The sequence below is a fragment of the Dermacentor silvarum genome, chromosome 3 (assembly GCF_013339745.2).
Source record: "Dermacentor silvarum isolate Dsil-2018 chromosome 3, BIME_Dsil_1.4, whole genome shotgun sequence".
Lineage (NCBI taxonomy): Eukaryota > Metazoa > Arthropoda > Arachnida > Ixodida > Ixodidae > Dermacentor > Dermacentor silvarum.
Genome location: NC_051156.1, coordinates 122,938,032 through 122,951,039, shown reverse-complemented (window position 1 = coordinate 122,951,039; position 13,008 = coordinate 122,938,032). Strand labels below are relative to the sequence as shown.

The 13,008-nt window shown below is 47.7% G+C and overlaps 1 protein-coding gene across 2 annotated transcripts in view; it reads right to left on the bottom strand.

Annotated features, from left to right (window-relative positions):
• The window catches only part of LOC119445754 (uncharacterized oxidoreductase TM_0325-like), a 246,251-nt gene that overhangs the window by 14,971 nt on the left and 218,272 nt on the right, over positions 1-13,008 (bottom strand). For both annotated transcript variants that reach the window (XM_049663602.1, XM_049663601.1), the window contains exons 5-7: positions 8,071-8,209; positions 4,923-4,963; positions 551-620 (exon numbers count right to left, since the gene is read on the bottom strand). In XM_049663602.1, coding sequence (XP_049519559.1) covers positions 551-620; positions 4,923-4,963; positions 8,071-8,209 — 250 coding nt within the window. The remainder of the gene's footprint in view (positions 1-550; positions 621-4,922; positions 4,964-8,070; positions 8,210-13,008) is intronic.

The following is a 13,008-nucleotide window of genomic DNA, read 5'->3' as shown; positions in this document are numbered from 1 at the left end:
ATAATTAATTACAATTACCTAATTAAATCTCAGTAATGAAAAAATTATTGGCGGCTACTCCACTGTGCTGCAAACAACACGCACTAAGTTTGCTTCGCGTAACGCCGTTTCTCTTTTTTTTAATCTTGCTCGTGATAGCTGGGACACCCTGTATATATAATATGCATTTTGCCAAACAGCTGCACGCATAGGCTCCATAAGCTATTCATTTGAACTAAATAAATTGAGTATACTAACATATGGGCTTAGCGAGCATGCGCACATGTACCGAAATTGTATGCTTGTATTTTAAATTCTACAACGCGTATTACAATACCGTACATCTGGAGGCTCATCTGGGTTGCACTTTGAAGTCATGCTATCTGCATTTTGGCTCCTGGGAGTGGCTGACGGGGCCCGTAGCATTGTCTGCACTTCAAGTAGATGATGAGGCGGAATATCGTAATATTTCCCCATGAACCCTCACTGTGTTCCCCGCTGGTTCGTTGTATTTTGCCTCTCGCTCACTACACGCGATCTCTGGTATTTGTAACACCAACAGTGTACTCACCTAGTGCAGCGCATCGTGTCAGGTGGTCCAGGGCTGCTTTGACGACAGCGTAAGGCACGGCGGCCTGAACCTGTCGGTAGATGGGGCAAAGATGCTATTTTGCTCAAAGTCCAGATAATTTTAATTAGTTGGAACCGCTGTAGTAATTATAGTTTCAGTTGTCAGAATAGTAGTAGTTCTGGTTATATTCTAACACCACGCAGCGCAGTGGTTAAATATAGTAGTTGTACTTTCAGCAGCAGTTGTTGATGTTACGCTTAACTTCAGGCGGAATTAATGTGGTGAGGTGAAAGCAGCGGCTATCAACTGCCACACAACATCTGTTTGCGCCTCGCAATAGGCAGGGCAGGCAGAAAAGGATGTGACTTGCTTTCACAACGGGTGCACCAGCCTTGAGTGATTGCCGTAGGAAAAGCTAGACAATAGAAAACGTCTGAATAACTACTCCATCAGGAGCGTGCAATTTGTCGTAACGACAATAATTATGCATTGCATCCTTTTAAGCTATATGCGATTTCCCTTGAGTTGGTCGGCCCAGGGGTGCCCTCTACGTTTGTGTAATCGCGGCCAAAAATGTGTTTTGCATCCTCCGTTGGGCCTTAAAAACCTAGCACTCAGGATGAGTTCAGCCCCCAGGATCCGCTTTTAACCGGACACTGCAAAGCAATGGAACGCTAAGCGTGGTAGGTTCCAACTCCCATGTGCTCGTGTCCGTGGTGACGAAACACAGCAAACACGTGCTGACGCCGGCATCCCTGCGGCGGGTGCAATGTAGTGGCCACGAGCTATGGGTTAATTATTACTATGAATACGCACTTGTGAGTGGCACGGCCGGCCTTCCTGTTCATATGCACTTAGGGATGACGAGGCAGGCTCGTACATACTGAACTTCGAATGACGAACAGCGCTGCTACAGGCACCCTCCCGCTAGCGTACAGCGCGATGTTTATAACATTGCTTCGCGGATGTCTGAATAAAAATATCTAAGTGCAAGTCCATTCACACAGTATGTAGATTATTTGCATTATGTACACTGTGCACGGGGGCACTAAATGCGCGTAGCAATGTGTGCAAAGTTCACGGTGATCAAAGGGAGCGTCGAGCAGATATAGAGTAATAGCCGGGAGGAAGGGACTGGCTGTTTAGCAATGATGGAATTATGCATGGAACAATGAGGTGTAGGATGAGTGTGCTGGTCCTCTGATAGAAGCCGCCGTAAACCGCAGGTCTCTGGCGGTATTTTATGTTAAGGCTTCCATGTTTGTGGCGCCTCCGGCAAGTGCACCTTTGCATTGTCTTTGCTGTAGGAGACTGGCGGTATCGAAAAAAATGCCACAGTGTCGCCCGAAAGGTGAAGCATCAATTGTGATAGCAAATTAGTATAGAGCTATACGAAGCAAGGATAGTAGTTTAATGGGTGGTATAAAGTTGCAAAATTTCGCTTACTAGCTAAATACGGTGTCATGGTGGCACGGCACGGTGTCACGCGCGCACATGTAAGCATGAACACATCTCGCTCGATGATCGCGGAAACTCGCTGTGAAAACACCGGAGTGACAAAGCGCGCCAGCAGCAGCGGGAAAATTGACCTTCGCGCTTTCTCTCATCATGCTTCAACGCAAACTAAACGTCGAAAGCACAGCGCATACGAAGCTACCGGCACTCGGCGCATGCACTTTGTCCCCATTGCAGGTCGCTTTGAAGATAAATAAAGAACATTATTATTATTATTATTATTACTAGTAGTAGTAGTAGTAGTAGTAGTAGTAGTAGTAGTAGTAGTAGCAGTAGTAGTAGTAGTAGTATTTTACTTATATTCCTCTGCTGCAATTGTTTTTCTTTTTTTAATGTATGCATGCGCAACACTCAGACCACATGCGTGTTCCTGGGCCGGGTAAAAAATCATTGATTGAATGATAATTACTATTATTGTTGTTATTATTGCAGGCGGACCTGTTTTCTTTTTATTGCGATAGCAATTATATGGACACTTCAACCGGATTTTTGCCGTCGCCGTCGCCGTGAGGTTCCGTATAGATTCCAAGGGCGATAAAATCGTACGCGCCGTATGCGCCAGCGAAAGAGCGCGGGGGACGCGCGCTATCACGGAGGGCGAACTCCCCCGCGCGCTATCACGGAGAGCGAACGCACGGTGGAAAGCAAACGCAACCGTCGCCCGAAAGGCTGTGGGGGTATGGGAGGGAGGGAGGGAGGCGGGGCGGCGCTGTGCTCCGGCACCAAAGGCGTATCTTGCCACTCAATCTCCCACGAGAAAGCAAGAAACGGGATGAGGGGGGGGGGGGGGGGGGGGGCAGCTTCTCCTCTGCCAACTTCTCCTTTGCCTGGAGGTGCCGGTCGCCCGCACCGTCTCTTATCTCCACACGGCTCCGACCTCTGTATGCTCTGTGCATTCGCCGCTCAGTTTCCGTTGAAGCGATAGACCGCGCGAACCTGCGCTTGCTGCCAGCGTTTTGACAGTCCTTGGCTGCGGTCATTCCGTGTGATCTATTCATGTTTGCTTGCAGCCGATAAAGCTGCTATCCCTACTCCGAATTGCCCTCTACTAATTTGCTTTCGCAATCGATGCTACGCCTTTCGGGCGAAACTGCGACATTTTTTCTAAATGGTGCGAGAATGCTAACCTCACCTTGAATGCTGCTAAGACTAAAGTAATGACTTTCACACGAAAAACAGCAAGGATTTCGTTTTCTTATTCTGTAGATTATGTACCGTTGTGCAAGGTAGGCTATATAAGTGATCTCGTTGTACTTTTTCATACAACCTTACACTTTCCGGCTCACACTAGGCACGTTGAAATGCACCGTATGCGCTCCCTTGGCTCAGTTTGCAGACTATCGAGGTAATTCGTCTTCTACACCGTTACGAAAGTTCTTTCTTCTTCTTTCTGGGGTTCTACGTGACAAAACCAGTTCTGATTGTGAGGCACGCCGTAGTGGAGGGCTCCAGATTAATTTTGACCACCTGGTGTTCTTTAAAGTGTACTACAACGCGAGCACACGAGCGTTTTTGCATTTATCCTCCATGGAAATGCGGCCGCCGCGGCAGGGATTCGATCCCGCGGCCTCCTGCTCAGCAGCGCCAGGCCTTAGCTAACTGAGCCACCGCGGCGAGTCGTTACGCAAGTTCTACAGAACTATCCGTCTTCCTCAACTCCAATATACTTTGGTCGTCTGGAACGACTTTTCTCGATCCAACAGTGACATTACAGATCAGTCCAAAAAAAAAAAGAATCTAAGCATATATCATCGCCGCTTTGCTAACACGGACACTGGGCCTTGTTCTAGCACTGTTGGATCATTGTCATTGCCCTTTCTTCGATGTTGACGTAGTCGCGATGTCCTGTTGTTTCTTTTCAAGCGCCTTCACAGTATCCTCACCTGCCGAGGCCTCCTAAGTTGTATCGTGTTTCGTATTCCGCGCAAGATTAGCAGAGAACATAGACCTTTCCATCTTCCTGCGTGCCTCAACAACAGTCATTTCGATGGGGGCGAAATGCGAAAACACCCGTGTACTTAGATTCAGGCGTATGTTAAAGAACCCCAGGTGGTCCAAATTTCCGGAGTCCCCCACTACGGCGTGCCTCATATTCAGATCGTGGTTTTGCCACGTAAAACCCCATAATTTCTTAACACTCAACCGGTCAAGGAATACTGAATTTTTATGAAGGTTATTTTTATAATCTTGATATTTTTCATAACTCGCCGTCATCGTTCTTTCCCGAGCTTTGCATTGCTGTGTCATAATTTCACGCATTGTTCAACTGCCTTTCTCCTCCTTTTTTATTTTGTATTTGCCTGGCGCTTTGTTGGTACACTCTTCTTTGTACAATAGTTCTCTTTATTGATTGTGTGTGTCTGTATTTTTTAATTATATTCCCCTGCAGTGTTCCGGTTTTTAATGTATACGTGCATCAGCAGTGAGACCTCAGGGTTGCTCTTGGGCACGTTAAATAAACATGATTGACTGATTATGATTATTAGCATTGTTGTCGCTCTATTAGTATTGCATAAACAGAACCACAGCATTCAGTCACTCCTCATAATGAAAGAGGCGTTTTAGAGTATTTATTTAGTTATGGGAGATAACTCAAATGTCCTTTGCTTGGGGTCATTGCTTGACAAGCTCCCAACTACATTACAAGAGAAACTCTACAGAGTTTGTGTCCGGAATGTTTCACTGAGTGGACCACTGTGTGCGACTTTTTGTCGTCAACGCGCAAGTAGGTGCGTGGCTGGTAGCCCTTTTACTACTTGCAGTTAAATATAGTCGTTTGAGAACCCTAAGAACTCAAGAACTGCGCAAAATGCGCTGGCAAACACAGAGCTGTGACACTTTTTGATATTTCACTCACCGCAGTCAACGATACGGCAGTAGAAACGTTCACGATGCTACCTGCAACGTAAACAATACGTGGATCAGTCATAATTTGTAGGACGATACCAGTCTTGGATGGTGTAAATCATTGTTTTTAGTGCTCGCTATGGACCGCGGGCAATCAGTAGCAAGATTGCACCCAGATGATAGATGACAATGGCACCCATGCAACCAGTGGCGTAGCCAGCAATTATTTGCGGGGGGGGCTCGGGGGCACACCTTGCAGCGCGGCCTCCTCCTTGTACAATATGTCGAGGGATCACATGCATGAATAATACCTGCATTGTCCATTGCCACTGCCATCGTATATTAGATGCTGCAAACGAATGAATAAACGCTACGCACTGTCAAGTAAAATATGTATTTTTTCATAAAAGAATATATTCGTATGTCCCAAGAATTGTGGCAGAAATAATTTATATCAATGCTTCCGCGTTACTTTTTTGTCTATTTAATAAGTACAGAAAATATCACACGAACTTTAGAACTATATCAGTTCGAAACCAGCAAAGCAGTGCACGCTGCTGATATTAAAAACGTAAAGGCCATGAAAAGAACAAGGTGAGGGCAATTATTTTGATGAATCTTTTGTCATTCAAGAACCTTGTTTCCATTTTTAAACACGTCCAACGGCCACAGAAAAAACCTCACTGACGCTGTCCTTCGTTGCAATAGATTGCCTAGGAGCAGCTATTGCCGGTCGTGCAATTTAATTACACTAAGATTATAGTCGCAACAGTGAGTACATATAAAAAGCAGGAGTTCTGCAAAATATACATTAGAAATGCGAAGATAGAATGGAATATACAAATGCGAAGACAAAACTTCATAAAGGTAAAAAAAGTACTGCTGGAAACAAAGTCCACTGCTGGTATATATACCAAAAACCTCGCAACAAGATATTTAAATTCACGTATAAGTGTCTAATAAATCAACATATTTAAGCAAACGTCACAGTATATAATGCGTCAAACAAGACAAACATGTTGCGTAGTCACAGATAGTAAACTTCACACATACAAAGACAGACGATCCAGGCAAGAACAAAACTACGATCGCAGAAATTGTGATATGTACTTGGGCCATGCGGCGGTTGCGACAGCACCATATGGGTAGAATAATAGAGGAATAATGCAGAAATTAGTACGAAAATGTGTAATTTAACTGCCTGCAGAGAGGCAACAAATATTCTGCACCCAAAATTAAAGGTGGGTATTGCTTCGGTTCAAAAAAGAAGTAAAGGCTATAAGGTAGCTATAAAGGAAAGAAAAGGCCAAACGAAAGCCACAGATGATGCGGTAAGTTGAACTACCTAATATCAGAGTGTGCTTGTTGGGAAATGCCGCGTGGTCCGTGCTTTCAATCAGCAAGGTCGGTCAAAATTGGTTATTCATGTCCTCGTAATTTTCATCATGATGCCAACTGTTAGAATAAACGGCGAAAATTTCTGCAGTTTTAAAAGCTAATGAACAGTCATTGCGTTTTCATAATTACGAGTTTATGTACCTGAAAGAACAGAGCTTTTAGTTGCATTGATTTTTGCTGCTTCGCTATCTAAAGGACTCGGTGGGGAAGTTTAGCGAAGCAGTCAATGGCTTCGGACACGTTTATGCCGACGTCTCTGTGGGCGTATAGAAGCGCCAGCCTAACCATGCGTTCTTCAGACATTCTAGAGCACAAGTAGTTTTTTAGTAATCTCATGTTAAAAAAAATAATCTCTCTGCGCTGGCAGTGGTCACTGGAAGGGTGACTAGAATCTGCAGCAGTTTGTACACATTTACATAGAACCTGCCGTGGCAATCAGAGAGGGCATCTATTCCGGTGCTACTAAAAACACTCCTCTGATGTCGTTGGCATCCTTGTTTAGGTACCTTGCACAAACAGTAAGCTGTTCGATTCCAGCAATATCCGTCGTTTCGTCAGCAAGTATGGAGAAGCAGCCTGCAGCGTTTATTTTTGTATCTAGGCTTTCTTTGATAACTTCACCACAAATTTCTATAATTTGGTTTTGCACATCTGGGTTTAAACACGAGGCATTACAGGGACAACTTTTCAAATGGTTCTTCAGATATGTATCTCCACAATCAGCTCGCATGCGAAGAAGCACTCTGAAAATACCAGTATTTTCAGCGGGGGCTTTGTTTATATCTATAGGACCACTGTCCCTATGGCCACGGAGAGCCACACCTTGTCGCCCGCAAAAAAGAACTGCCTCAATAATAGGCCGTTAACTTTCTTCCGTTTTCTCTTATATTACTTTGCCTACCCTGGTCCAGCTGATCGATCACATAGGGCGCGCTTCCTGAAAATGTTTGGAGAAAATTATCAGCGGCGAGCTGGCAGTCACGGTGATATTTAGTATCTTCGTATGTGTGGAAGATTTCGAGCGCGTGCTTCCATTTCAGGAACGGCTTGTACGCGAGGGCTCCCGTGCGCGCATGTTGGCCATGTTTATAAGAACATCAAACCTATAAGTTTCAGAATTGAAAATCTAAAGTACGTCTTTGGAAATGTCAGTGCACCTTTCGCGTCAAAATTTTATGAGAACTTTATACCCATGAAGTTCCGGAATTAAAATCCATGCGCTCCGTAGATTCCGGCGGCTGCTGCGAGTTGCCGCAACGCGCCCGCTCGCTAGTCGAAAAGTCCCTTGAAAGTTTATGCTCGGATGGGGCTCCTTGCGTTATGTGACTCCAGGTGCTTGGGCGTTGCCACGAAATCCAGCCCGAGTTGGCAATGTTCGTGCCAAAATGTCTTGTCGAGCGTGCAAAAGACATCTTAGACAAAATCCAGAATGATTCCCGGCGCCGGTGGTTGTTTTGATCGGCCGTGCATGCCAGCACGAAAAAATTAAGGGGGGCTGAAGCCCCATCATACCCCCCCCCCCCTGGCTACGCCCCTGCATGCAACGCAGCGGTCGACTTGAAAACACTTTACTTACAGCCATAGAGAGCATGTATTAGTGTAATCACCATCAGGAAAATATCTATATATACTCAGGTCGCTGAAGTAAACAGCTAACGCCATAATGCAAAGTCTCGTGTCTATAGGACACGGCCTTGTACCCAGCTAATGAACAAAGTCGCACAGCAATAGCGCCAGGTGGAATGCAATTCATAGCGTACCTTTAGTTTGACGCAAGTAGGGCACAGCGTTTTTGATCATGCAGAGCGGACCGAGGAAGTTTGTCTCCCACAATCTATTAAAGTCTTCCACTGAGGCACTTTGAACAGATCCTGTCGCGAAAATTCCAGCATTGTTCACCTGTAACGGAAAGAACACAGCGCAACAGCAATAATATAACGTAAGGGTCACGTGCTCTTTGTCCTTTAAGAGTACACCGATGACACTGTATTATCTAAATTCAAAGTGATCATCCCACCACCCAACTCGTAACAATAATACCGTGTCCACCGATAATGTAACACGTTATTCGGCAAATGCAGTCAATACACTCATTCAAGTATAATGCTAATAGCGACGATTACATGGTGCTTCAGTTTAAGTACTGAAGAAAATAATTATATGCTGTAACGTTGCCGTAGAGCCTTCGACTTCATATTTGGCACAGTATCTATGTCCACTGCAAGGCCTTCAGGTTAACAAGGTGAAAATGTAGGCATTAGGTTTCCATGAGATTGTTTTCAAGATAGCATCATCGTCTGCTCTTCAGCCATATGAATCCGCTCTGGACACCATGCACGCCTGGCCATGGGAGACATCTCAAACCGTTGCGGCTGAAGGAGTGATCGAGATGGTTATCTGCTTAGTGTCAGCACTTCTCACATTGACAAAGCGTAGCCGGGCTCGTATGTTGCTGAAAGCAAATATTCTAGAGTTCATAAAAAAATTCGCAGTGTCACTCGAAAGGCGAATCTTAGACTGCAATAGTGAATTGGTAGGCAGCTATATGAGGTAACGATTGTAGCTTATTGCTCGTATAAGGTTTTAAACATTCGCTGACTAACTAAATTACCAAGCATGGTGTCACGCGCTCACACGCAAACATAAACATATATCAAACATTGACCGCGCACACTTACCGTCAAAACGCTGGCGTGCGAAGAGTGACAGAAGCAGTGAACGAATTGCACTTCGTGCGGCCGTCCGCTTCAACGTGAACTAAGACGAGAACACAGCGCACACGAAGCCATCAGTGCTATGCGCACCTAGACTATGTACCCACCGCAGATTATTTTCAAGATAGGGCCCGCACCGCTGCGCGCAGGTTCTCCATACGCAGCCGAGGCCGGAGTAGACCCCCCCCCCCCCCACCCCCTCTTTTCTGTTCCCCTTGTTGGCTTGCCCTCGGTGGAAGACGTCGCGCTTCCTCTCAGCGTTCCTTCGTTGCACCCTTGAGATCAAGCCACCATCCTTCTCGGCTCACACTCAGACGCTTTTCACTCGCACCGAACGCATACTGAGCGCTGCCGCGATCTTATCGCACTTGGACTTTAGACGGGACATCAAGGCGACGACGGCGAAAATTCGCCCGGATGTACATATGATTGCTATCGCAATAAAATGCATGCTCCTGGTATCTGACGCCCTTACTATACAGGTGAACATAAACTCGCGACCGATGAACATGCACACCGCCTCAAGTAATTGCTTCTGCGGCAAGTCGGCAATGTGGAGGAAATTCCGTGAAAAGGAAAAATTCTCGCCCATCGATAGTAGCACGAACCTGTAAAAGAAACCCGTGTGGATTCCATTTTACCTTTAGATGCGTATGATGCTTATCATAAACCGTGGTCGAACAAGAGATTTCTCTAGAGCTCAAGTACTGTGAGAAGTTTGGTTGTTTTTGCCAGGACGAGGACAAGTTTCCTAGTAGAAACATTTCCTGCAGAGATTTATTTTGTTGGAACGCTGTTACCAAAATAAGCCCCTAACTTTCTGTGACCTCTTGTCTTGTATGGATCTCGGGCGGATTGCTATTTTTCTGTCACATGCGTATACATGCCCTTCGGCATGAGTAGGACACCAGTTTCTCACATAGGACGCATCTTATGTAGTTGCTTAGATTGTCCGCCGGATGAGCTGTGACCACTTCAATAATCTCGCACGCCAGCGGAACCAATCAGTGAGGTCGAGCGTGGGGTGATCCGTCCACTGATGAAACGTTTCGTATGCGACACATGCTCAGGGAAGTGCAGAATGCACATGTAGGCTTATGCCTCAGGAGCGAAGGAAAGACACAGCTGATCCGAATCGACGCCAGAATAGAACCGCGAGCCATTGCTTTACGTGCCATGACCAGGAGCCGTCTTTATTTTCTTCTCATGCGGGGGCGCACTATCCGGGTTCTACACGCCACCCAAAGGAGGGCGCTACAGGGCCCCCCGTCTAGACTGGAATTTGAAACCGGACTGAGGACCGTCTGTGGCACTCTAGGACCAAGTCAGGTGGCGATACGAGGTTTTCCATCGGGGTCTCTACGTAAGCCGGCTTTAGGTGGTCCAAGCTTACTGTCTCTTCCCGGCCGTTCTGTAGGAGGGTGGCAGTTTTCGGGGTGCGGCGGAGGAAGGGGAACGGTCCGTCGTAGGCCGGGGTTAGCGGTGGGCGGACAGCTTCGCGGCGCACGAAAACCCGTGTTAAAGTGTCCAGGTCGGGGTGCACGTACATTGTATTGTGGCGGGATGGACGGGATGGAGTAAGCCGTAAGTATTTAACACAGTCCAGGAGGCATTGTAGGAATTGTTGTGACAGGGCTGGTAGCTGAGTTGATGTAAAGAAGTCTCCGGAGAGAAGCAGAGAACTGCCATACACTAGCTCTGCTGCTGAGCATTGTAGGTTTGCTCGGAGGATGGCCCGTAAACCGAGGAGCATGAGGGGCAAGGCGTCAACCCAGGTAGCACATTTGAGGCGGGCAGCCAGGGCGTTCTTGAGTTGTCGGTGAAGGCGACATGACATGACACCATGACATTGGCACAGGGGTGATACGCAGTGGTACGGCAATATCTGGCGCCGAGAATGCGATTAAGGCAAGCAAACAAGGAGGACTCAAATTGACGTCCACCGCCTGTTCTCACGGTGCCAGGACAACCAAAGCAAGACACCCACGCAGAAATGAAAACGCGGGAAACAGCCTCAGCGGTGATGTCATGAATGGGAACAGCCTCCGGCCAGCGTGTGAAACGGTCGACCATGGTGAGTATATAACGACGGCCGGGTGGAAGGAAGGCTTGGGGAGGCGTCTTGGTATGACGGGAGACCTTTGTCGTGCGCGTCCAAGCCTGCATGTCATCGTTAATTCCGGGCCAGACATAGCGCTGGGTGAGAAGGCGCCGAGTCGGCCAAATGCCTAGGTGACATATGCCATGTCGAGAGTGGAAAACCGTGTGACGTAATGAAGACGGAACAAAAGGGCGGGGAACGTCTGCTGAGACATCGCAGCACAAGTGCTCAGGTGAGCATGGATGAGGCACAAGTAGAAGTCAGAGAGAACGGGGTTTCTGCCGAAAAGCGGTGAGCTCTCTTTCATTCGGCTGTGCGGTAGAGAATGCGGCCCATTCGACGGTTGGAGATTGATAGTCAACCGTGGCTATGCGCGAAAGGGCATCTGCGGCGGTGTTGTTGGCACCTTTTCTGTGGCGCATGTTGGTTGTAAATTCCGAAATATAAGTCAGATGGTGGAATTCGCGTGACACACACTTGTACGAGTTGGTGCGGAAAATATACGCCAGTGGCTTAGTTAGGATCGGTCAGCACGTAAAACGGCCATCCTTCCAGAAAATGGGGGGAAAGTGCTGTATCGCAGTGTAGATGGCTAGTAGCTCTCGGCCGAACACGCTGTAGCGGGTCTCACCAGGAAGTAGCTTCTTAGAGTAAAAGGACAAATGTCTCCATCGGAGTTTATGCACTGCTGTAAAATGGGTCCGACGGCCACGCTCGATGCATCCATCATGAATCCAGTAGGGGCGTTGCTGCGCTGATGGACAAGAAGCACGGCGTTCGCGACTACTTGCTTGGCAGCTGTAAAGGAGGCCTGGGCTTCTGATGACCAAAAATGGTAGAGGACAAGCCGGCGGTTGGCCGAATGAGGTGGTGAGCGGACGAAGCAGCTCTGCACAGTGCGGTATAAAGCACCTGGAAAATTTCACAAGCCCCAGGAATTGGCATAACTGCGCAGCGTTGTAGGCTAGGGATAATCGTGGATGGTCTTGACGTGGGACAGGAGAAGGCGTATACCCTCGAATGACATGTGATGGCCCAAACGTCGAGCTCAGATGCGCTGAAAACCCACTAGGAGGCGTTCACTACCAAGCCGTACTGCTGCAGACGCTAAAACAGAGCACGTAGATAGTATTCATGATCTTCAGGCCTATTGCTGGCGATGAGGACATCATCAAGGTGCGCAAACACAGTAGGGAGGCCCCGCGTGACCTCGGAGATGAACCACTGGAATGTTTGAGCCGAATTGCGGAGTCCAAAAGGCATCCGCACGTAGTCAAACAAACCAAAGAGCGTCGCGATGGCGGTATTATGTATGTCGGCGGGCTCGACGGGAATTTTCTGGTGGGCATTAACCAGGTCGACCTTGCTAAAAAATGGCGCAGCCGTTGAGGCGCGATGTAAAATCCTGCCTGTGAAGCAGCGGATAGCTGTCGTGGACAGTCTTGACGTTCAACGCTCGATAGTCTCCACAGGGACGCCAGTCACCGGCATCTAGTGCCCACTCTTGGGCACTAGATGCAGCGGAGAAGCCCACGCGCTGGACGGCGGGAGTATAATGCCGAGCTGCAGCATGAGGTCGAACTTCCGTTTGGCGATAGCTAGACGGTCCCCAAACAAGCGGCGTGGTCGAGCAGCTGCTGGTGGACCACGTGCGACGATGTGGTGTGTCACCGTATGTTTGGGCGGCTGAGTGAGGCTGTATGGATTTGTTAACTCCGGAAAGTCCACCAAGATTTTTTCTAGCGGAGAGCGAGGTATAAGCGTACGGATGCCCACAGGAGCAAGGTCAGTAAAGGACCCAAGAGATGAAGCAGCAAGTCAGACCCGCTGTGAAGCGACGATGCCGCACGCTGACGCCCAAGTCGAAGTATGAGAGGAATTCC